This window comes from Coregonus lavaretus, assembly GCF_964263955.1.
Source record: "Coregonus lavaretus genome assembly, chromosome: 24".
In the NCBI taxonomy this organism is placed as follows: Eukaryota; Metazoa; Chordata; class Actinopteri; order Salmoniformes; family Salmonidae; genus Coregonus; species Coregonus lavaretus.
This window is the reverse complement of record NC_140011.1, coordinates 37,902,407-37,927,967: the sequence shown is the minus strand read 5'-3', so window position 1 is coordinate 37,927,967 and position 25,561 is coordinate 37,902,407. Positions and strand designations below refer to the sequence as shown.

Below are 25,561 nucleotides of genomic sequence, written 5' to 3'. Positions count from 1 at the left end.
ATGGGCATTAATATGGAGTTGGTGCCCCCTTTGCTGCTATAACAGCCTCCACTTTTCTGGGAAGGCTTTCCACTAGATGTTGGAACATTGCTGCGGGGACTTGCATTAGGCCTGGCTCGCAATCAGCGTTCCAATTAATCCCAAAGGTATTTGATGGGGTTGAGGTCAGGGCTCTGTGCAGGCCAGTCAAGTATTTCCACACCGATTTCGACTAACCATTTCTGCATGGACCTCGCTTTGTGCACGGGGGCATTGTCATGCTGAAACAGAAAAGGGCCTTCTCCAAACTGTTGCCACAAAGTTGGAAGCACAGAATCGTCTAGAATGTCATTGTATGCTGTAGCGTTAAGATTTCCCTTCACTGGAACTAAGAGGCCTAGCCTGAACCATGAAAAACACTCCAGTCGACGCTTGGCATTGCGCATGGTGATCTTAGGCTTGTGTGCGGCTGCTCGGCCATGGAAACCCATTTCATGAAGCTCCGGACGAACAGTTATTGTGCTGACGTTGCTTCCAGAGGCAGTTTGGAACTCGGTAGTGAGTGTTGTAACCGAGGACAAATGATTTTTACGCGCCACACGGTTCAGCACTCGGCGGTCCCATTCTGTGAGCTTGTGTGGCCTACCACTTCGCGGCTGAGCCATTGTTGCTCCTAGACATTTCCACTTCACAATAACAGCACTTACAGTTGACCGGGGCAGCTCAAACAGGGCAGAAATGTGATGAAACTGACTTGTTGGAAAGGTGGCATCCTATGACGGTGCCACATTGATAGTTACTGAGCTCTTCAGTACGGGCCATTCTACTACCAATGTTTGTCTATGGAGATTGCACGGCTGTGTGCTCGAGTTTATACACCTGTCAGCAACGGATGTGGCTGTCAATGTGCCCTTGAGCAAGGCACTTAACCCTAATTGCTCCTGTATGTGGCTCTGGATAAGAGCATCTGCAAGAGCCACCCCTGGCTAGTACTGTAATAATGAAAGGTATCTGTTATCAGTCACCAACCAGAGGTCGCCCATATAGTATATTATAGGGAACATGTAAAGCTGTGATGGTACAGCAGCATTGTGACTTGAGATGAGGTCAAATTAAACGCTAAAGTGTTGGACATGCCTTAAATCCCTCCTGTTTATAGCCAGCTTCCACTCCAGAAAGAACCAAATGCTGTTGGCCTTTGGTTATGCACTCATTCATTAGGCAACAGAAATAACATGCAATGATTACACACAGAGAATCAAAACAAACATAAATCACAGTAATAAAACCACCATGTAATAATATTATAATATAGCAATGATTAAAACAGACATTAAAAGATGGACACCATGATAGCAGATTTCCATTTGCCACGTGGTCTCCAGTTTGTGAAAATGGATTTACTTCACCCTGTCCTTAAAAGCATCCTTATTTTTTACCTACATAGTGTTTGTGTGTATGGGCCCAATGAGGTCTAAATCTGATTTCTGACGGATAGATGATACAAAAAGACTCTGGTTTAGCTGACACAATGCGTCTCTTATTTCACATTGTCATCATCAACAGTCAGCAGTGTGACTAGGAACCATAAAGGTCATAAAGGATATTATAAACTGGGTGGTTTGAGCCCTGAATGCTGATTGGCTGACAGCCATGGTATATCAGACCATATACCATGGGTATGACAAAACATTTATTTTTACTGCTCTAATTACGTTGGTAACCAGTTTATAACAGCAATAAGGCACCTCGGAGGTTTGTGGTATGTGGCCAATATACCACGGCTAAGGACTGTATCCAGGCACTCCGCGTTGCGTCGTGCGTAAGAACAGCCCTTAACGGTGGTATATTGGCCACATACCACACCTCCTCGGGCCTTATTACTTAAGTAATATAGTCAACCATAGTTGAAAGAACATCCATGATTTCTTTCAATCACAATGTGTGTTTAAACAGTCTGATACATACAATCATCAGTTTTATGCCTTACAATGCGAACCACATTTTTATATTAAGATGTTTCCACTTCTGTGCATTTCGGTGAATAACAATAGTGAGTTTATTATTTTTTTTATTTTTTTTGGGGGGGACTATTCATTCAGCACAAAACTGTCTTACTCACTCAATTATGGGCATAGGTGAAGATTTAAAAAATGTCAGTCAGTTCTTGAAGATCCCGCCACCTCCACCAGCATATTTTCCTGTTCTGTCAGAAGCACCCCAACTTCAACCCTGTACTGTTAATCTACGCATGGGCCTCTGGGGGTGAGAGGAGGGGGCAGGACAGTCCTAACAGCATCCTCCTCCAGACTGCCTCACTGGGGTGCTGTCAATCTTCAGGTTGTGCTTCTCTCCTCCTGCTGTGGCCCCGGGCCCCATGCGCTTCTTAATCTCAGCCGCCATGGTCATGAAGGATTGCTCCACGTTAGTTGCGTCCTTAGCACTGGTCTCCAGGAAGGGGATGGATAGGGAGTCAGCAAATTCCTGTTTGAGGAGAGTGAGACAGGTCAGTCACCAGTCTGACTAAAGTAGTACAGTGTGTCCCAAACGCATGTCAAAAATGTTATAAATTGATTTGCATTTTAATGAGGGAAATAAGTATTTGACCCCTCTGCAAAACATGACTTAGTACTTGGTGGCAAAACCCTTGTTGGCAATCACAGAGGTCAGACGTTTCTTGTAGTTGGCCACCAGGTTTGCACACATCTCAGGAGGGATTTTGTCCCACTCCTCTTTGCAGATCTTCTCCAAGTCATTAAGGTTTCGAGGCTGACGTTTGGCAACTCGAACCTTCAGCTCCCTCCACATATTTTCTATGGGATTAAGGTCTGGAGACTGGCTAGGCCACTCCAGGACCTTAATGTGCTTCTTCTTGAGCCACTCCTTTGTTGCCTTGGCCGTGTATTTTGGGTCATTGTCATGCTGAAATATCCATCCACGACCCATTTTCAATGCCCTGGCTGAGGGAAGGAGGTTCTCACCCAAGATTTGATGGTACATGGCCCCGTCCATCGTCCCTTTGATGCGGTGAAGTTGTCCTGTCCCCTTAGCAGAAAAACACCCCGAAAGCATAATGTTTCCACCTCCATGTTTGACGGTGGGGATGGTGTTCTTGGGGTCATAGGCAGCATTCCTCCTCCTCCAAACACGGCGAGTTGAGTTGATGCCAAAGAGCTCGATTTTGGTCTCATCTGACCACAACACTTTCACCCAGTTCTCCTCTGAATCATTCAGATGTTCATTGGCAAACTTCAGACGGGCCTGTATATGTGCTTTCTTGAGCAGGGGGACCTTGCGGGCGCTGCAGGATTTCAGTCCTTCACGGCGTAGTGTGTTACCAATTGTTTTCTTGGTGACTATGGTCCCAGCTGCCTTGAGATCATTGATAAGATCCTCCCGTGTAGTTCTGGGCTGATTCCTCACCGTTCTCATGATCATTGCAACTCCACGAGGTGAGATCTTGCATGGAGCCCCAGGCCGAGGGAGATTGACAGTTATTTTGTGTTTCTTCCATTTGCGAATAATCACACCAACTGTTGTCACCTTCTCACCAAGCTGCTTGGCGATGGTCTTGTAGCCCATTCCAGCCTTGTGTAGGTCTACAATCTTGTCCCTGACATCCTTGGAGAGCTCTTTGGTCTTGGCCATGGTGGAGAGTTTGGAATCTGATTGATTGATTGCTTCTGTGGACAGGTGTCTTTTATACAGGTAACAAACTGAGATTAGGAGCACTCCCTTTAAGAGTGTGCTCCTAATCTCAGCTCGTTACCTGCATAAAAGACACCTGGAAGCCGAAAATCTTTCTGATTGAGAGAGGGTCAAATATTTATTTCCCTCATTAAAATGCAAATCAATTTATAACATTCTTGACATGTGTTTTTCTGGATTTTTTTGTTGTTATTCTGTCTCTCACTGTTCAAATAAACCTACCATTAAAATGATACACTGATCATTTCTTTGTCAGTGGGCAAACGTACAAAATCAGCAGGGGATCAAATACCTTTTTCCCTCACTGTAGGTATTGGCGGGTCAGAACGTCTATTTCACCAGCCACGTTGGCGGGTGGTCAATTTGCAGGGCTCTACAGTGCAAGCATTACATTCGCAAATAAAAATAGTCAAAAGTCAAGTATGAAAAATGCTGCAGTAGCTGTTTTCAAAGTATTTCTGCCGTTTAGTTTTATAGCTGCTAATCTCACAAAGAAATACAAATCTATATCCCACCACGCACAGCGACACTGCCTGGCAGGGGAGCTTTGTGCAATGTGCTGATATATTCATTTTTGGAGGCGTTGCTAACAGGCATAAAAGCTGGTCTAATTTACTCAAAAGTTTACAAAGTGAGACTTTGTCCTCCTGTTTCTTGGCTATTTACATTGTTTTGTTCACAAGGTCGGTTGTTTTTCAATGTTAGTTTGAGTCTGCTGCTTCAACTGATAGCGAAGAGACGCTCTAGTCAGATCAAAAATCTCACAGACACACGTGACACTACTCGAGTGGCCCCGTTAACACGGTAATCTCTCGCCCTTAAAGGGGCAGTTGAACATTTTGTCTCTGGTATTTCGATTTAAAACACTCCGGTCACAAAAAAAGTAATGAAATTGAGCAATATACCACGACTTCTTACATTTCTTGTTTTAGAAACATTACAAAGAATGGTGATCTGTTTTTTTGTGTGTTGTTAAAAAATGTAATTATGGCCCAAAGAAAGTTGACTGGTGAAAACATTCGAGTGGCTGGTAGATTTTTTTCATTTACCTGCCACAGTGGCTGGTGGACCAAAAAGTTAATTTTAGGCCCTGATATCAACTACTACAAACTAAGGCTACAGAGTATACTATACCCAAATACTGTGATTAATCTGTTTCAGAGTCCACGTTTCCTGAGGACTCACCTTGGCTGTCGTGTAGTCTACTAACTTCTTGGTGGTGAGGTCACACTTGTTCCCCACCAGCAGCTTGTTGACGTTCTCGCTGGCATAGCGGTCGATCTCCTGCAGCCACTGCTTTATATTGTTGTAAGACTCCTAGAAACAGAGAAAATACCTCAGTTACGTGTTGTCAATAAATGCTGGTTGACTCAAAGATGTTAATGAATCTTCTTTTTGGAAGGGTGTCACTAACCTGATCTGTTACATCATAGACAATGATGATACCATGGGCTCCTCTGTAATAGCTGGAGGTGATGGTGCGAAACCGCTCCTGACCAGCAGTGTCCCACTAAAGACAATAAAAAAATATGTTAATTAGTTAACACACTACATGGCTGCAAGCATGAACTGCAATTAAACTTCCCAGGACAGCTGCCAGAGGTGCTGACTCAACTCACAATCTGTAATTTGATGGTCCTGCCGTCCAGTTCAATAGTTCGGATTTTGAAGTCCACGCCGATGGTGCTTATGAAACTTTCTGTGTAGGTGTCATCCTGAAATGCATAATTTAAAAAACACAGCATTATCAACACACTCACACAAATGGACACACAGTATCCATCCAAACGTTGATGTAAAGCTGAACACTGATCAACATGCCAATAACACTGATAGTTCTTACCGCAAATCGAAGCAGGAGGCAAGACTTGCCCACCCCTGAATCGCCAATCAGAAGCAGCTTGAACAGGTAGTCACTAGGGGGAAAACCAGGTTAGGGAACATTAAATAATATTTAGAGACTAACAAATCTATTCTATCAAGCCCCCAGCATTGACTTTCATCTGGGGAGTTACACTAAGTTCATATGCAACGCTGTCATTTCCATCTGAAATTAGCTGTTATTATAGCTACAGTTGCAAGGGTGTGCAAAGAAATGTCAGAGGAAAACTTAAAATATAGAACGGTAGCAAGAGACCCATAGCTCATCCAACTAACTAGATCAAAATCTTATACCATTTTATGTCAGCATAGCTACAGTGAGGGAAAAAAGTATTTGATCCCCTGCTGATTTTGTATGTTTGCCGACTGACAAAGACATGATCAGTCTATAATTTTAATGGTAGGTTTATTTGAACAGTGAGAGACAGAATAACAACAAAAAAATCCAGAAAAACACATGTCAAAAATGTTATAAATAGATTTGAATTTTAATGAGGGAAATAAGTATTTGACCCCTCTGCAAAACATGACTTAGTACTTGATGGCAAAACCCTTGTTGGCAATCACAGAGGTCAGACGTTTCTTGTGGTTGGCCACCAGGTTTGTACACATCTCAGGAGGGATTTTGTCCCACTCCTCTTTGCAGATCTTCTCCAAGTCATTAAGGTTTTGAGCCTGACGTTTGGCAACTCGAACCTTCAGGTCCCTCCACAGATTTTCTATGGGATTAAGGTCTGGAGACTGGCTAGGCCACTCCAGGACCTTAATGTGCTTCTTCTTGAGCCACTCCTTTGTTGCCTTGGCCGTGTGTTTTGGGTCATTGTTATGCTGGAATAGCCATCCACGACCCATTTTCAATGCCCTGGCTGAGGGAAGGAGGTTCTCACCCAAGATTTGACGGTACATGGCCCCTTTGATGCGGTGAAGTTGTCCTGTCCCCTTAGCAGAAAAACACTCCCAAAGCATAATGTTTCCACCTCCATGTTTGACGGTGGGGATGGTGTTCTTGGGGTCATAGGCAGCATTCCTCTTCCTCCAAACATGGCGAGTTGAGTTGATGCCAAAGAGCTCGATTTTGGTCTCATCTGACCACAACACTTTCACCCAGTTCTCCTCTGAATCATTCAGATGTTCATTGGCAAACTTCAGACGGGCCTGTATGTGCTTTCTTGAGCAGGGGGACCTTGTGGGCGCTGCAGGATTTCAGTCCTTCACGACGTAGCGTGTTACCAATTGTTTTCTTGGTGACTATGGTCCCAGCTGCCTTGAGATCATTGACAAGATCCTCCCGTGCTCTTTGGTCTTGGCCATGGTGGAGAGTTTGGAATCTGATTGATTGATTGCTTCTGTGGACAGGTGTCTTTTATACAGGTAACAAGCTGAGATTAGGAGCGCTCCCTTTAAGAGTGTGCTCCTAATCTCAGCTCATTACCTGTATAAAAGACACCTGGGAGCCAGACATCTTTCTGATTGAGAGGGGGTCAAATACTTATTTCCCTCATTAAAATGCAAATCAATTTATAACATTTTTGACATGCGTTTTTCTGGATTTTGTTGTTGTTATTCTGTCTCTCACTGTTCAAATAAACCTACCATTAAAATTATAGACTGATCATTTCTTTGTCAGTGGGCAAACGTACAAAATCAGCAGGAGATCAAATACTTTTTTCCCTCACTGTATGTATTTAAGGTCTCTTCTTGTTTTACTTGTGTATTTTGTTTTGCGGTAGACGTGTTTGATGTACTGTAGTGATGTAAGTTGTTGATTGCTGATAATTTGTATAACAAATATTTGTGCTTGATATTTGTAATTTGTATTTCGAATAAAAATAAATGTAAAAAAACTAGCTTGCTTGCTACATCTCGTCATCCGGTGTTACTCGGTCTGTGGAGCTAACAAAAACAACACCTAAACATCACCAACTTTACTCACTATTCAGGATTCATGGTGTCCGAAATCTGTGTTTTCTCGGCCCTTGTCTGGGTCACACACTCATCTTCTTGGTAGCTAGCTGCGTTGTTATCGTAGTGGGAAAGAAGACTTGTTGTTGTAGCTAGCTACCGTACAGTAACAAGCTTAGCTAACGTTAGCTCACCAAACCGCGTTTGGCAAATGGTTCTGCAATTTTACGAGCCAAAATGTTTTGTATAGTTTGTTGGTTAGGTAAGTGTTTGATGACTAATCAATTTAGCTAGAATTAGTGTTCTTGCTTTCTTTACCTTGTTGTTTTCCCTTCTGTCTCGCTTTCTTGTCATCATCCCTAGCCTTTTGCGCAGGTGTCAGTGAGTGATGACGTTGAATCGATTTCCTACACAGATGGGAAATGTAGTTCAGCCAAACCCCTTCTAAACGTCCTTCTGGTTCAGCTGGCTCAGGGTTAGGGCTCAACTATGGCCTGTATCAGTACACTGACACAATACACATTGTTTGAATATGTTTTCTCTAATTTGTTGTCATATTATCTTATGTGGTACTTTTTCATGGAGATATGTCATTGTGTTCTGTGAATGAGGAGTCATTTCTGAATATGTCTATTATCTTGATCTTGCACTATTATTTATTACAATTGTTTATGATGAATAAATAAGCATCCTTTGGTGTTTCAGAAAAACTCTTAAAATATATTATTGATCATTCACTGGTTTAAACAAAACATAATGCATATCATTTTTAAAAAGAGGCTTGGACAAAGTAATACTTTATTGTCACATCATTACATTTTCAAATCTACCAATGATTAGTATCAAATAAATCAAATGAAATTACATTTTATTTGTCACATGCTTTGTAAAAAACAGGTGTGGACTAACAGTGAAATGATCACTTACGGGCCCTTCCCAACAATGCAGAGAACAAAAAAAATAGAAATAGTAGAAAAAAATGGAAGAAAATAATAATAATAATATTAATAACACAAGGAATAAATATACAAATAATAACACAAGGAATAATAGTAATCATCATCTATGATAATAGCACATAACATCTAACTAGCCATTGGTAAATGTTGAATCTATTAATACTAGACAATTTGACAGTCTATGCTAAAAATAAAAATAAACCATGGAAAGAACTGCAGTGCCAGGTAATAACAGTGGGACATACATTATTATTTAAAGGATGGTATTTATTGTGCTGTATGTTTTCCAAGTAGGACTACTAACTTCTGTCTACAACTAAAGTTTCATGTTTGTACACTATCCTCTTTTTGTTTCATTTCTGGTTAGATCTGACTGTTCATGCCACTCGTAATATGACACACCTAACACAAACATTTATCATGCACATGTCCAATCCATAAATAAAATAAAGATTGATAAAACACAATTAAAAGTTCTCACCAGAAGTCATCAAGACGTGATACTCTCATAAACCTGAGTCTTTCATCAAACATCTGGGTCCAAAGTAAAACACAGAGCTGATGTTACCAAACCCTCCTGTATACACAGAGCTGATGTTACCAAACCCTCCTGTATACACAGAGCTGATGTTACCAAACCCTCCTGTATACACAGAGCTGATGTTACCAAACCCTCCTGTATACACAGAGCTGATGTTACCAAACCCTCCTGTATACACAGAGCTGATGTTACCAAACCCTCCTGTATACACAGAGCTGATGTTACCAAACCCTCCTGTATACACAGAGCTGATGTTACCAAACCCTCCTGTATACACAGAGCTGATGTTACCAAACCCTCCTGTATACACAGAGCTGATGTTACCAAACCCTCCTGTATACACAGAGCTGATGTTACCAAACCCTCCTGTATACACAGAGATGTTGTTATCAAACCCTCCTGTATACACAGAGATTATGTTACCAAACCCTCCTGTATACACAGAGCTGATGTTACCAAACCCTCCTGTATACACAGAGCTGATGTTATCAAACCCTCCTGTATACACAGAGCTGATGTTACCAAACCCTCCTGTAAACACAGAGGCCTGATTATTTTGTGTCTAACCACCAGACCGTTCATTTCATAGCCAGTTCCACCAAAGCATTCAGGCAAAGTTCTCTTATATTGTTGATGAGATCAGTGAGATGTTTACAGACGTAAAAGTAGACATTATGACCTATACGTCTGAACCGCTTAGCTTCATGGTGGTCTAAAAGTATATGAAACATCTGTACAGTGGGCTTTCTGGCTATTGAATGACAGAGTAAGGCACATTGACAGACTGAACTGGAAAGGTCCTCATTTCTCAATCAAAAGTACTTCATGGATGGGCGACCTTCCCAGAGTCTCTTACCTCGAGATACATTGGGATTGTTTTCTTCAAGTATCTCCAAAAGGGAAGGCACACAGCTCCTTTATTAATGATCAGTCCCAAAATCCCAGTTAAAGATTTATTGCTGTGGTGACAGGTTTGTCTAGGAGTGTTTCATATTGTAGGTTGTTGAGTGACTGAGAGCTTGGTTTAAAGCAGGGATTGGGGAGGTTTAGATATTGATGGGTTGGTATTTAAGGCACTGCCCTATTTGTCATTGTCGTCCCTTCTCTCACTGCAGCACACACTTGTCTTTGTTGCTGAACTTCCTGCGTCTAAGCTCCAGCCCCCGCTCCAGACGCTCATCCTCCTCAACGGCACTGAGGACACACAAACACACACATAAACAACCACGCAGTCCTGCATCGTTTAAAACGTGTGTAGAATATGATGTGTGTTTATGACACTGTGTGTGCATGCTTAGTGTGTCATACTGTATAAGCATATATAAGCACGGATGTATAACAAACAGATGTCCTAGTCTCACCCTCTCTCCTTGGCGTCCAAGTCCCTGACCAGCACGTCCCGCTGGTTGACCAGAGAGACTAGTTCCTGCAGCAGGAGCTCCTCCCGGTGCTGCTGAGCGTTAGTCTTCTGCCACTCTGGAGAGAGGGGGGGGATGAGGGAAGATAGAAAAGTTTGTGGTCATACGCATGTCCATAAAAAAACGGAGTATACCTGAAAATAACAGACAGGCCCACACACTGAATATGACAACGTTTCGAACCACAAGGATCTTCTTCAGGTCAGACCTGGATCAAAACGTTGTCAATAAAGTTGGTAATTTGGAGCATATTCAGTGTGTGGGCCTTTCTGTTCTTCTCAGGGATGAGAGACGATATCATAGTAATTATATATACACACAACTGCTATAGGTCTACAGTCGTCTCACTGGTTGTGTTCAATGTAAACAAGGTTGTGTTTATCCATTGGACTCACTAACCTTCATTGGCCATCATGGCTCTGAGTTCTCTATTCAGCAGCTCAAATCGTTTCTCCAAGTCCTGCTCCTCCTGCCTGTTAAATACAATACATTAAATTACCTGCCCGTGGCTGGGTACACACACAGAACATAATATGGCACATGTAGTCAGATGGCACATTTCAGTTCAAACTATTTCCTAGTAACATAATCATGTTACTTATTCTTAAGAATAATATATGTGTGAGTGGTCTGGTATGTGTCTTACAGCAGCTCCAGGTTGTCCTGTCTCCTGATCAGGGCGTTCTTCTTGTTGACCAGAGTGAACCACTCCTGGATCAGCTTCTCTTCCTCGTCACGGTCGCTACCTGGAGCAAGGACACAAAGTCCACATGGCACCTCAGAGGTTAGACCTTGTATCTACTGAGAAAAGTAGACAAAGGAGCCTGAGGCCTTTGATAAGCACACATAAAGGTAAGCCTGACACTGTTCATGTTTACAGCCCCTTTTTATATCGTTCTGTTTCTCACCTGATTCCATCAGTCTTCTGAGTCTCCTCTCCACGATGCCTGCTCTGTTGTCGATGTGCTTCTGTTCAGTCTCCAGGGCTTGCAGCTCACTCAGCACATACTGACTGGTGTCCTGCAGACGCTGACCATGAAGATACAGTGACACACATTGCCGAAACGGACATGCAAGGACAGACACAGATGAACATAGAGAGATGACAGAGAGAAAACGGTCAGGAGATTAGAGGGAGAAACAGGAATAAAGGCAAAGAGAAATCCAGGAAGTAAACGTCATACAAAACAAAGAGAGATGGATAGGTTACGCCATGGACATCAGTAAACACCCTAAGAGACACAGAGGACTAGAAGGTCCAATGCAGCCATTTTTATCTCAATATCAAATCATTTCTGGGTAATAATTAAGTACCTTACTGTGATTGTTTTCAATTAAAATGGTCAAAATGAACCGAAAATAGCTTCTTAGCAAAGAGTAATTTCTCAACAAGAATTTTGTTAGGACTGTCTGGGAGTGGTCTGACTGGGAGGGGAAAACTGAAAATGTTTAGTTATATGTCACCATGGAAGGCTAAAACTCCATCCCACCAAAACAGGCTCAAATTTCAGGCGTTCTTTTACACTAAAAGGGCATTATCATAATTTTTACAATTTCACAGTATTATTCCAACCTCATAGTGTGGAAATATACACTGAGTGTACAAAACATTAGGAACAGCTTAATATTGAGTTACACCCCCTTTTGCCCTCAGAACAGCCTCAATTCGTTGGGGGAATGGACTCTACAAGGTGTCAAAAGTGTTCCACAGGGATGCTGGCCCATGCTTCCCACAGTTGTGTCAAGTTGGCTGGATGTCCTTTGGGTGGTGGACCATTCTTGATACACACAGGAAACTATTGAGTGTGAAAAACCCAGCAGTGTTGCAGTTCTTGACACAAACTGGTGCGCCTGGCCCCTACTACCATACCTCGTTCAAAGGCACTTACATCTTTTGTGTTGCCCATTCACCCTCTGAATGGCACACACACACAATCCATGTCTCAATTGTCTCAAGGCTTAAACATCCTTCTTTAACCTTTCTCCTCCCGTTCATTGATTGAAGTTGATTTAACAAGTGACATCAATAAGGGATCATAGCTTTCACCTGGATTCATCTGGTCAGTCTATGTCATGGAAAGAGCAGGTGTTCCTAATGTTTTGTACACTCAGTGTATATAAAACACAGGAAAATCACATTTTTGACAGTGAGAGAGAAGGTTGCCTAAACCAAAAGAGAAAAACAAATATAAACAGTCAAGTGAATAATAACGTGACGTCAAGGTAAAGGTTTGAACTGACCAGAGTATCCTCCTCCTGGCTTGGGACACTGGACTCCTGGACTTGTGCTGGGCTCCTTGACTCTGCACACAGACCAAACAGCGAGACTGTATATTAGTATATTTACAACAATAACAACAAATCATTGGAGAATGCAGCCTTTCATATCATGCTTTACGCATTGTCATTTTCTGTTGTCTGCTCATTCAGTTCAGGTAAAGTCTCCCGGTAAACCTCCTACCGGATTCTGAGGAGCCGTTCTTCATCTCTCTGTCTGATACACTTTCAGCTGACTAGACAGGAGACACAAACACAATAGACATGATAGGTGAAGAGAAACATGGCCTGGTTTAAATAGCAAAAGATTGACATATTAATAGAACATCAATCTCCGTTCAAATGCAAGAAAACTGTTTTAAAAGCTGGGAAAATGGGAGAAAAGATACAGACAGTATTCAGAATGTACCTCTGTGCTCTTAGATGTGCTACTCTGTTGTTCCAGCCCATCCCCTTCATCCATGGACTCACTTTTCAGCCGCAAGCGCCTTTTCTTCACCAGGTCGGCGTCTCTCACGTGACCAAATCCTGATTTGGCTGCAGAGGTGTGTGACCTGGGTGGAGGCACGGGGGTCTGTGTCTCTCCCGCTCCCCTATCCAAATCCCCAGCTCCGCTTCCCTTCTCTTCCACTTTTGTCACCCGTTTAGTACGAGGGGGTGGCACTAGGCTCCCATTGGGCTTAGAGGCCTGTTCTGTAGCGCTCTCCTCCAGGGAGATGCTACCTTCCTGTAACTTGCGGGCACAGAAGCGAGCAGCTGCATCCACATCAGAACCCTCACTGCGCAAAGTCACTGCATAGCTGGACTGGCTGCTGTTGTGCTCGATCTGAAGCACACTCAGCTCCTGCCCCATAAAGTGGGTGCGGATCTGACTCAGGTAAGTCATGACGATCAGGCGGTCTGGCACAGAGAGCAGCACCATGTCTGAGGGCTCCAGCAGTCGGGAGATGCCCAGCGCAGCGAAGCCATCAAAGGCCTGAGAGAGAGGGAATGGACAAAAACAATGACTTCTGTGTTCCTTATAGACATTATGTATAATTATTAAAATGTGATAATGCGGTGTAAATATGTCCACGATATGCTCATTGACTTTTTCACCTTCTTGTTGTTTAACTTGATATCGTTGGGTTCCAGTGCCTCAAAATCTCTAAGAAAAACACCAGTAGTTAATAGAAGGACGGAGAGGACATTTTCTACTATTTTCTACTATTTTGTGAGAACTTCTACTCTATTTCCTGTAAGGAGGTGGCATAATTATACCTTTCCTACTTTCAGCTGTAAGGGTTGGTTTAAAGTACATGCGTGGACTAATAATAAAGTTGCTTGACTTTTCACATTCAGACTAGGATCGAATATTGTGGGTGATTTACAGTGGGGGAAAAAAGTTTTTAGTCAGCCACCAATTGTGCAAGTTCTCCCACTTAAAAAGATGAGAGAGGCCTGTAATTTTCATCATAGGTACACGTCAACTATGACAGACAAATTGAGATTTTTTTTCTCCAGAAAGTCACATTGTAGGATTTTTTATGAATTGATTTGCAAATTATGGTGGAAAATAAGTATTTGGTCACCTACAAACAAGCAAGATTTCTGGCTCTCACAGACCTGTAACTTCTTCTTTAAGAGGCTCCTCTGTCCTCCACTCGTTACCTGTATTAATGGCACCTGTTTGAACTTGTTATCAGTATAAAAGACACCTGTCCACAACCTCAAACAGTCACACTCCAAACTCCACTATGGCCAAGACCAAAGAGCTGTCAAAGGACACCAGAAACAAAATTGTAGACCTGCACCAGGCTGGGAAGACTGAATCTGCAATAGGTAAGCAGCTTGGTTTGAAGAAATCAACTGTGGGAGCAATTATTAGGAAATGGAAGACATACAAGACCACTGATAATCTCCCTCGATCTGGGGCTCCACGCAAGATCTCACCCCGTGGGGTCAAAATGATCACAAGAACGGTGAGCAAAAATCCCAGAACCACACGGGGGGACCTAGTGAATGACCTGCAGAGAGCTGGGACCAAAGTAACAAAGCCTACCATCAGTAACACACTACACCGCCAGGGACTCAAATCCTGCAGTGCCAGACGTGTCCCCCTGCTTAAGCCAGTACATGTCCAGGCCCGTCTGAAGTTTGCTAGAGTGCATTTGGATGATCCAGAAGAGGATTGGGAGAATGTCATATGGTCAGATGAAACCAAAATAGAACTTTTTGGTAAAAACTCAACTTGTCGTGTTTGGAGGACAAAGAATGCTGAGTTGCATCCAAAGAACACCATACCTACTGTGAAGCATGGGGGTGGAAACATCATGCTTTGGGGCTGTTTTTCTGCAAAGGGACCAGGACGACTGATCCGTGTAAAGGAAAGAATGAATGGGGCCATGTATCGTGAGATTTTGAGTGAAAACCTCCTTCCATCAGCAAGGGCATTGAAGATGAAACGTGGCTGGGTCTTTCAGCATGACAATGATCCCAAACACACCGCCCGGGCAACGAAGGAGTGGCTTTGTACGAAGCATTTCAAGGTCCTGGAGTGGCCTAGCCAGTCTCCAGATCTCAACCCCATAGAAAATCTTTGGAGAGAGTTGAAAGTCTGTGTTGCCCAGCGACAGCCCCAAAACATCACTGCTCTAGAGGAGATCTGCATGGAGGAATGGGCCAAAATACCAGCAACAGTGTGTGAAAACCTTGTGAAGACTTACAGAAAACGTTTGACCTGTGTCATTGCCAACAAAGGGTATATAACAAAGTATTGAGAAACTTTTGTTATTGACCAAATACTTATTTTCCACCATAATTTGCAAATCAATTCATTAAAAATCCTACAATGTGACTTTCTGGAGAAAAAAAATCTCAATTTGTCTGTCATAGTTGACGTGTACCTATGATGAAAATTACAGGCCTCTCTCATCTTTTTAAGTGGGAGAACTTGCACAATTGGTGGCTGACTAAATACATTTTTCCCCCACTGTATCTGTTTAGTGATTAAGTGCTTACATCTTGTCAGGATAGAAGTGGTGCAGGATGGAACAGAAAGCCAGACCATTACGCCAGGAGGTGTTAAAATTGGTGACCTTCACTCCCTTATAACCCTTTGTAACCTCCTGGCACCACTCCAGTAAAGACTTGCTGGAGGACACAAGACCAGGACTGGGCAGAGGACCAGACATCTGAGGAGGGTGTGAAGGAAAAAGAGAGAGGGACAGAGGGAGAGAGACCTGTTATAGATGACATTCTCATTGACATATTCAATCTTCAGCTGTGTTTTAAATATAATTAACTGTTTATATGCACTTAATCAAATGTACCTCATGGCTGATGACTAACACATCCTTCCCATGGGCTTCGTCCTTGTCCGCCGTGGGAGTGGAGGCCTCTGGGGCAACTTCCTGAAAGACCCCAGGAGAGGGAAGGAGTTTCTTCTTGCTGCGTCGAGGTGGTACAACCGTATCTGATGCTTGACCAGAGGGGACCTCCTTAACTGCTGGGTTCTGTCCATTGGACTGTGGGTCTTCACTGCCTGAGCTGGTAGCTGGATGCTGGATGTTCCCCTGGGTTGTGATGTCTGGTGAGGATGTCTGAGCAGCTTTCTTAGAGCATCTCGTTGGGACAGCCAGGTCACTGGACTTCTTTCCCCCTTCAGCCGTCTCAGATCTATACGGACAGAAATGGGATAAATAAGATGATGGGACAGCAAAGTCAAGTTTGCTGATATGTATAATTTCAGAATACATATCAGATTTCGTTTCAGTTATACACTCCAAAATTATTGGGACAGTGACACATTTTTTGTTGTTTTGGCTATGTACTCTAGCAGTTGGGATTTGAAATGACGCACAAATATCACATCCCCCCCAAAATGCTAACCTCCCCTGTTATTGTAATGGTGAGAGGTTAGCATGTTTTGGGGGTGTGATATTTCTGCGTCTATAACTTTCTAACTCATAATTATTCATGATTCATTCAGGATTATCCATAATCATTGTAGCATCCACATTAATGTTGAAGTATTTAGAAACATATTCTATTCTTATTTACAATAAAAGTGACTCCAAAATGACACAATACATTATTTACCATTCATTTCTATTGGGCACAAAATAATCTAAAACACAACCAAAACAAACAGAAAATGCATCCAACTAATTTGTAGAGTCACACGCTTGATGTAGTCATTGCGTGCTATGAATATGGGACCAAATACTTAACTTTTTACTACTTTAATACACATAAGTGAATTTGTCCCAATACTTTTGGTCCCCTAAAATGGGGGGACTATGTCCAAAAAGTGCTGTAATTCCTCAATGGTTCACCTGATAAGGATGAAAGCTGACAGTCTGCACTTTAACCTCACAGTCATTGTACCATTTCAAATGTAAAGTGCTGAAGCACAGAGCCAAAACAACAACAAAATTGTCGCTGTCCCAATACTTTTGGAGCTTACTGTATATCCTGCAAACAAACAAAAACAGTTTAAGTTAAGCACGGATTAATGTGAATATTATTTAACTGTGCAAGTAGTTACAAGAGCCAGATGACATGATCTAATTAACTTCAAATTGTTCTGCCAACTTACTGTTTATCCACTGATGTATCTACAGTGCACAGAGTAGCATCCTGTTCAATCTCAAGGCCCTCCTCTTCCTCCTCTTCCTCCTCAACCCTTGATTCAGGCACCTTCTTATTGGAGACTGTCTCCACTAATTCAGTCAATAACAAGCACTCCTCTTGGGCAGTGACACATGAAACGGTAGAGAGCGGGCCATTGTCTATTTCAAGTCCTGTGTCAACAGATACCCCATCTGTCCCTGTTTCTGTCCTCAGTATACTTTCCTTACCCTCCATTGGTTCCTTTGAATGGACTCTCAAGTTCACAGCGGAGTCTGATGATGTCATACACTCAGTGGTTGCCACCAGGTCCTCCAGGACCTGTCCCTGATTAGCATCAGTAATAGTCTCTGATGGGTTACTATTTGATGAGGAGGTGGCTATGGTAGAAGGCTCACAAATGATTTCCTGCTGACCTTTCCTTCCATCTAGGTCTAGGTGGTTTGGCTCAGGCCTGTATAGACTGACTTTCTGGGGGATCACTGGTGATGGAGTCTCCTGCTCCTCACTGGCCTCGGAGGCTGGGAGATCTTCTGGGTTCAGAGGGCGGTCTTCATCACGCAAGAAGGGTATCAGGCGTTTTCTGACGCGGGGGGCAGGTACATCTTCTCCTGCCATCTGACTAATCTTAGCCAGCAGCAACTTTTCCTCCTTTATGAGGCTTAGGTCGTCTTTGCGGGGTTCTGTAGGGCTTACGTGAGGGACCTTGGGACATGTAGTAGGTCTTCCAGGTTGAGAGGGGGGTATAGGCCATGGGACCACTGAGTTGACAGAGACATCTTTCTCATCGTCACCCTCCTTTGGTAGATAATACTCGTCATTGGCTCCCTTCTCTTTGGCTGTCACCAGAATGCTATCTGAAGAAGTTGTTTCCATGGCGAGGATTAGTGGTTTTGGAATGTCTTCCTCTTCAGCATCAGTGTTAATGGTCTCCTTTGTTAAGATAGGTGTGCTGCTCTCTTGTGCCATTGCGTCATTATTTGTATTATCTGGTGGAGGGACAGTTTTCTTTTTCTTTTTCTTTGGTGGAGCCAAGCAACTGGCAACAGGCGCTGTGTCTTGACTAACTCTCTCTGGGCCTACTTCCTGAAGAGGCACCGGAGGAGTGATTTTTTTATTTTTGCTGTGACGACAGGGAAGTGGCTCCAGTTCAACGGTTCTGGCAACAGGGCCTGCAGGAGGGGACAACAGTGACATGGCCTGCTGTGTGGATAAACCATCAGGGGGTGTGTCCTCGTGTGGAGCAGGTGGTGACGATGATAACACCCCTGGACTGTGAAACAGAGGTATCGATGTTAGCCATCTGGCATGGCTACAATAGCAATTCAATCAATTCCCCAAAATGCAGACTGCCACACAGTAAACATCAACACGGCAAGCTCACTATCAGCAATGTCCAGTTACATTCCCTGAAAACATTTCACTGGGTTCAGTTTGCAAAAACGTTTACATTCACATGCAAATGCACATTCAGCACTAACATCCAACAATTCAACTTTCTCCTCAGGCATGGTAGTAGATTCTACACACAAATATATAAAAAACACAAGTTCATGAGAAATAACTTTACGAGAAATCTTTACAAGATCACTCAGTATAAGCAAAGAAAATACTGTTCCACTCCAAATGCCTGTGGACAAAAACCAAGTCACAACTTGACAGAGCTCCATTCCTATTGCATGAATAAAATCTGCCTCATTAAACCTTGCAGGAAAGTAGTGCAGAGAGCGACAGGAGCTCAGGCACTTTCCCTCCATCTACTGTATGTACAACTCTGCCAGCCACACTTTGCCCATATCCTCCTGCCCATCTCAAACTCCAACTCATCTGAATCGCTGTCAGAGATGAACACTGGATCATCTCCTTATAGGCTTTAGTGTCGTCAACGATGGGGGTGGCTTCGTTTGTATTTTCTTCCAAGCACTCTTCAAAAGCTATTTCATCCAGCTCTGCTTCTCTCAGCGGTGGGAAATTGTCTGTACGGCTTTTTAATAATTTTTGTTTTCTAGAGGTGGTAACACAGGTGGACGTCCATCCATCTCTGGTTTACCCTTCACAGTCTTCTCTTTCAGTGGTTATGTGATCTCCTTCAGTGGTTCTGTGATCTACTTCAGTGGTTCTGTGATCTCCTTCAGTGGTTCTGTGATCTCCTTCAATGGTTCTGTGATCTCCTTCAATGGTTCTGTGATCTATTTCAGTGGTTCTGTGATCTCCTTCAGTGGTTCTGTGATCTCCTTCAGTGGTTCTGTGATCTCCTTCAGTGGTTCTGTGATCTCCTTCAATGGTTCTGTGAGCTCCTTCAGTGGTTCTGTGATCTCCTTTAGTGGTTATGTGATCTCCTTCAGTGGTTCTGTGATCTCCTTCAGTGGTTCTGTGATCTCCTTTAGTGGTTCTGTGATCTCCTTCAGTGGTTCTGTGATCTCCTTTAGTGGTTCTGTGATCTCTTTCGGGTTGTTCTGTGATCTCCTTCAGTGGTTTCTTTGTGTGGTTTGGTGATCTCTTCTGAGGTTTGGTAGTGTCTTTATGTGGTTTGGTGGTCTCCTTCAGTGGTTCGGCCTCTTGCTCAATTTTGTTGGTTGTGTCCTTGATCATCTCTTGCTCCACAGTAGCTAAACGCAAAGTCTCCACTAAGCTTATCCTGCCAGTCTCTTCAGTTGTAGAGAGCTTTGTTTAATTCTTGTGGGTCCCTTGGACCGGTGATGTTTCTCTTCCATGACTGGGAGTTCCTCTAATGCATCAGAATAGTCTTCAAGTGGTAGGATCTCAAACCCAGATGGAGAGAGTGGTCTTGAGTCTGGTTCTCCTACCCCTCATCATTAGCAGACTGGTCTCATAAACTAGACGTAGCATAGTAAACGTAAATCCGGGATATTCAAATTAGTATGATATGTTATGTTTGGTATGGTTACATAAGACAGAAGGTTACTTAACGCGAGCATCTAGCAACCCAAAGGTTGGGTGTTTCGAATCTCATCACCGACAACTTTAGCATTTTAGCTAATTAGCAACATTGCAACTACTTCCTACTTTTAAGCTACTTTGCAACTACTTAGAATATTAGCTAACCCTTCCCCTAACCCTAACCTTAACCCTTTCAGCTAACCCTTCCCCTAACCTTAACCCTTTCAGCTAAACGTTCCCCTAACCCTAACCTTAACCCTTTAACCTAACTCCTAACCCTAACCCCTAACCCCTAACCCCTAGCCTAGCTAAGGTTAGCCAGCTAGCTAACATTAGCGTTAGCCACCTAGCCACCCATAGCTAACGTTAGCTACAACAAATTGGAATTTCGTAATGTGTTGCAAATTCGTAACATACTGTACATTTAGCAAATCCGTTGCATATTGTACGAATTGCAATTCATAACATATTGTATGAATTGCAATTCGTAAAACAAATCATACGAATTGCAATTCGTAACAAATAATAAGAATTGCAATTCGCAACAAATAGCACAAATTGTAATTAATATCATACGAAATGGATGATGGACATCCACAAATTAAAACATACCATATATGAAACTTAACATATCATACTAAATGGAGTCTCTCGGATTTACATACAGAATAATATGAAATGCTCTGAGACCACATTGTCATTAGACATCGGTCCAGATGGCTGAAGTATAGAAGTCACAGTCTCATAACTAGGGAATGGGGATATTTGAACTATGTTTTTAGGTTACTTTTACAGCAGGCATAGACGATGCAGACTTTAAGAAATACTTCAAGGTGACATTGTTGAACACCTACTACTTGTTCATATTTCCATCCAATCTTTATACATATAGATCTGAAATCTGTAAAAATGGTTTAAACTAACTTTTTGTTATTTAAGCTTCGCATCTTATTGGTAACATGCTTTCACAAGCAAGGGTACTAAATGTCCCTAAAATGCCTGTGGCCATGCTGATCAAAGCTGACAAAGCTGAGCAAGCCTCGGTTGCCTGTCAGACTTACCCTCTGTACAGGCGGTAGGTAGCCTAGTGGTTAAGTGTGTTGGGCCAGTAACCGAAAGGCCGCTGGTTTGAGTCCCCGAACCGACTAGGTGAAAAATCTGCCATTGTGCCCCTGGAGCAAGGCACTTAACCCTAATTGCTCTGGATAAGAGCGTCTGCTGAATGTTTTTTTTTTTTTTTATGTACAGGGCACTCACTAATACTATCATGAAAACATCAAGGCCTTCCTCCCGTACAGCTACAGGAACCTGCTCCAGCCTGTCCAAAACCCGCTCATCTTCCAACACCTCTCTTGTACTAAACTCTGATGTGCTCTCAGAGCTCTTCTTCAACACTGGATCTACCTGCTGCTCATTGTTGGCTTGTCCTGGGCCGAACATGGAGGAACCTGACTGACTTGCACCTTCTTCACTCTCAGTGTTGACAACAGCTAATCTTTCCAGATATCATGGGTGAATTGGGCCTCCTCAGTCGATGATGTGTCAAAGGCTCCTGAACTGTCACAGTCAAAGTAAATGTCTGTTTCTCTATTTTACTTGGAGGGAGATGGGAGGAAAATGCTACAGACACCTGTCTAGATAGGCTGCCACAGATACAGATATGAAATGAGACACTTGATTGGACAGTAGTCTGAAACCAGCACAAGGACTGGAATCCATAGAGTAGGTCATGATTTCTAATAAGGAGAAAATGACTAGTCTCCAGAAAAGTTATAGCCTAAACGCAGTGTTATTGGCACTTTTTGGCGAGCATTAAAACATTTTTAAAATGTCAACACCACCACAAGCATGCATGTCTAGTGTAAATGTACCTAACAGACACTTTATGTCATTCTGTGACGTGTTCAACCCCCAGTAACTTACCCTGTTTGCAAGGTACTCTTTGTTGGCTCCAATGTGCTCATGCCTACTCCCTCTGTCCCCTTCTCCTTAGTTTCCTCCTCTAAAGTAGCCCACAGAGGCCTTTCTGCCTCAGTTACAGCCTCTCTACTGGGAGGACACTTCATATCGTGTGGCCCCTCTTCCTTCTTAACATCTGACTCTCCAGCTGGAGAAATGTCTGCTTCCAATGACACAAGCGTGTCTAACGGCAATGTGCGCTCCATGGTGGAGCTACCGACAGCCTTTGCGGGGAGATCCAGAGGGGGTGTAGTAGACAGTGATATTGATGGTTCACTGTCTTTACTGTTTTCCTCTTCAATCATCTGTTTTACAAGTGATTCAGAAGACTGGGCAGTGGGCTCTGGGGTAGGTGGCATTTGGAGCAGCTCTGATTCATCTGAGATGATTTGCTTGTGACCCTCATCTCTGATAATAGCAGCTTCTGGCTTAACATCTTTGTCTGAGCTGAGAGGGCGAGATGGCAAACATACGGGAAGGACATCAATATTATGGCATAATTAGCCTAGATACAGGGAATATTTACAGATCAGACACACTCAAAATAACTGTAGGACAGGGCCAGGCATCGTCATACATTTGAAGTATTGCCAAGGATAACCACCAGACCATAATTCACACCTATATGGTAATCTTGAACTAGGGTATCCCTGATGTCATCAATTACTCTCAGTGTTATATAGATGCCTTCCTTCCTTCCACACTTACCCTGTCTCCAGTGATTCCACGTCTGGCACTAACATGTTCTCATCTACTTCACCCTGTTCCTCCCTGAGGACTTCGTCTTTGATCATCACCTCTCCAGAGTCCTGCTCTGGTTCCTGATCCTTAGCTTTCTCCTCCAGGGCCTCCCAGAGGGGAACCTCTGCCTGCGCCAGGGCCTTCCAGAGTGGAACCTCTGCCTGCGCCAGGATCTCTGGCAGTTCTACATTCTCCATCGCATCCTCAGCTATGGTGTCTAATGTGAAGCTGAACTGGATCATAGGTTCAAGGACTTCATATTGAGGGGGTTCAGGCATCTTGGGTGTCTCTAAGCTTATTGGAGTAGCATCCATGGTTTTACCCATATAAATTGAATTACTACTGTTTGATAGTACATCTATTTTTACTGTTTTATCTACACTGACACTGCCTGACAAGGGAAACCTTTCTGCTTTTAATGACACATGCTCAGAAGAACTGAAAGAGAGACAGAAGGTGGCATGGAACAGGACATGGAGTGGCACAGAGGAAGAGAGAGTTAGACAATAGAAAGGTTGACAAGGTTAAAGGACATTTCGTAGAGAGGAAACTGTTAATAAGATGTGCTCTCACTTACCGCTCTTTCCGAACACAGTCAGCATCTCCTCTGTGTTCTTCCAAAACGCCTGCATCCTCTTTCGCTGCATTCCATTCAGAACTATGTGACTCCTCTACACTCTTGTTCACTTGAACTTCCAGAGGGGCTGATTTGTGCTCATCAGCTTGTGATAATGAGGCCTTCTCATCCCGGGGTTGATGGTCCATCTGTTTCTTATCATTCTCTTTGGAGCCCATAACCTCCTCAGCCCATGACAGCCTTTTTGCTTTGATTGGCATTTTCTCCAGAGGAGGGAGCTCTTGAGTAGGAATACTAGGCGGCTCAGCTGGTGTGGATGTAGTGCTGGGAGGACCTGCCTTCAGGGCAGCCATGTTTTTCATAATTTCCTTGTATTTGCTGGGAGGACCTGCCTTCAGGGCAGCCATGTTTTTCATAATTTCCTTGTCTTCATCTGACCTGTTGGTCAAAGCAGGCACTGGGCTCTGTTTCTCCTGCTTCTTATCAACGGGCTGCTCTGGGCCTTTGGTGTGCTTCTCAGCTACATCTTCCCATGTGATGTTTCCAATATCTGGAAGTGTCTTTGTGTCAACTGGCCCGTGCTCTACATGGAGCTCTATTGATGTTGGCACTCCAGTCGACTCTGGATCAGCTGCCTGTTCACTACTGTGTGGACAGGGACAATGACGTCAAGGGTCTGAGCATCAATGGAGATATTATTATCAGAAGTGTGTGTGTGTGTGTGCATGCGCGCCCGTGTGTGTGTGTGTGTATGTGTGCACGTGTGTGAATACACTTGCAATGGTAAATATATTTGTGTGTTAACGAGAAACAAAGATGAGCTTTCAATAAATACAAAAATGGTGTCAGTGTAAAATGGTTCAGTATAGTGTTTAGGCTTGTAAGGATGACATGTTATTATATATTGTCACATAAGGATGAGGAAAAACTATGAAACTGCAGCACAGTGTGAGTGTGTACTTGCCTACAGAATGTCACACTTACCCTCCATCCTGATGTTCCATTTCAGTCTTCAAGGTGCTGAATGGCGACCTCTTTATTGCGGCCACTTCTGATGTTTCTTCATCTGCATTGTCCTCCAAAAATAAGTTATCGGCCATGACTGACGGATCAGGCGTCTCTATGATTATGTCATCAAGGTCGAGCTCAGGCTCAGCCAATGGCGGCTTGTCTGCACTAAAAGGTGTTTCACCCGGGGTTGAGGCAGAGGTGTCCTCTGGTTTGGCAGGTTGAGAAGGCACTTCTTTGGTCTCATTGGATTTCTGTTTAAAGTCAGGCTTCTTTTCAGCCAATGGCGTGTTATCAGCACTAAAAGCTCCCAGGATGTTGGTAGAAGGCTCTTTATGGGTAGTGCTCTCAGGTGCTTCTGTCTCTGGGCTAGAGAAAGGCCATGGAGGAGGGAGGGCTGGAATAAGCTCTGCTGAGACTTCTGTGGGAATAGGGCCAGGAACACCAGTTGCTGGGTCGCCATCTTGCCCAGAACTGAGGACAAATATACTTGGTGTCAGAGCTCAGACATTGAGAGCAGGGAGGTTGCAGGTCACACACATTGGCAAGGTCATGAACCAGTAGTGTTAGGGAGGGTTGTGCTTTATAGAAGGTGAAATGAAAGTAGGACTAACAAGACAGAGGGGAGGGGGTGAGTAATTATGGGTATGGATGGAAGCATGCTATGTAGTTGGGTATAAATAGAAAACACAAGATGCTAGAGACCTAGGCCTATTTATGACCTTTATGAGACTACAGCATGTCTCTGCACTGTTGCTGTAAAGCTGAAATCATGGCAATGATTCCTTTCACTCCATAAAACTTTTGCATCCATTGGCATCCATTTTATGGTTAGGCAACAAATTATAGCACCCAATAGAGACGAAAAGGCAATTTTTACATCAACAAATAACTTTCAATTCATTACATTTTCAAAATAAATACATTTACTCAATAGAATTGCATTTTTCAAATAATCTTTCTCAATAACGTTTGTATATTGTCCCATACAATAATCTGTACTCTTACCACACCACTAGACCCCGACTTTGAATACCACTGCCCACTACATCACACAGCAACAACACAGCAACAACACAGCAACAACAGCATTTACAAA

General features: G+C 43.2%; 2 protein-coding genes across 2 annotated transcripts in view; both read right to left on the bottom strand.

Annotated features, from left to right (window-relative positions):
* Window positions 1-1,253: 1,253 nt before the first annotated feature.
* On the bottom strand, window positions 1,254-7,853 carry LOC311099975 (ras-related protein Rab-1A-like). The gene is made up of 6 exons (XM_084140700.1): window positions 7,502-7,853; window positions 5,531-5,603; window positions 5,307-5,402; window positions 5,102-5,197; window positions 4,873-5,004; window positions 1,254-2,463 (listed from the first exon to the last, which is right to left on the bottom strand). The coding sequence occupies exons 1-6, from the start codon at window positions 7,513-7,515 to the stop codon at window positions 2,269-2,271; spliced, it is 606 nt and encodes a 201-aa protein (XP_083996826.1). The 5' UTR covers window positions 7,516-7,853; the 3' UTR covers window positions 1,254-2,268.
* A 397-nt stretch (window positions 7,854-8,250) lies between these two features.
* Window positions 8,251-25,561, bottom strand: part of LOC311099952 (EH domain-binding protein 1-like protein 1) — a 30,024-nt gene continuing 12,713 nt past the window's right edge. Inside the window, exons 9-22 of the mRNA XM_084140673.1 lie at window positions 24,439-24,936; window positions 23,455-24,099; window positions 22,101-22,583; window positions 15,977-16,322; window positions 15,666-15,838; window positions 13,764-13,812; window positions 13,075-13,641; window positions 12,850-12,901; window positions 12,630-12,691; window positions 11,297-11,408; window positions 11,035-11,134; window positions 10,788-10,861; window positions 10,332-10,446; window positions 8,251-10,164 (exon numbers count right to left, since the gene is read on the bottom strand). Coding sequence (XP_083996799.1) covers window positions 10,077-10,164; window positions 10,332-10,446; window positions 10,788-10,861; window positions 11,035-11,134; window positions 11,297-11,408; window positions 12,630-12,691; window positions 12,850-12,901; window positions 13,075-13,641; window positions 13,764-13,812; window positions 15,666-15,838; window positions 15,977-16,322; window positions 22,101-22,583; window positions 23,455-24,099; window positions 24,439-24,936 — 3,364 coding nt within the window. The 3' untranslated portion in view covers window positions 8,251-10,076. The remainder of the gene's footprint in view (window positions 10,165-10,331; window positions 10,447-10,787; window positions 10,862-11,034; window positions 11,135-11,296; window positions 11,409-12,629; window positions 12,692-12,849; window positions 12,902-13,074; window positions 13,642-13,763; window positions 13,813-15,665; window positions 15,839-15,976; window positions 16,323-22,100; window positions 22,584-23,454; window positions 24,100-24,438; window positions 24,937-25,561) is intronic.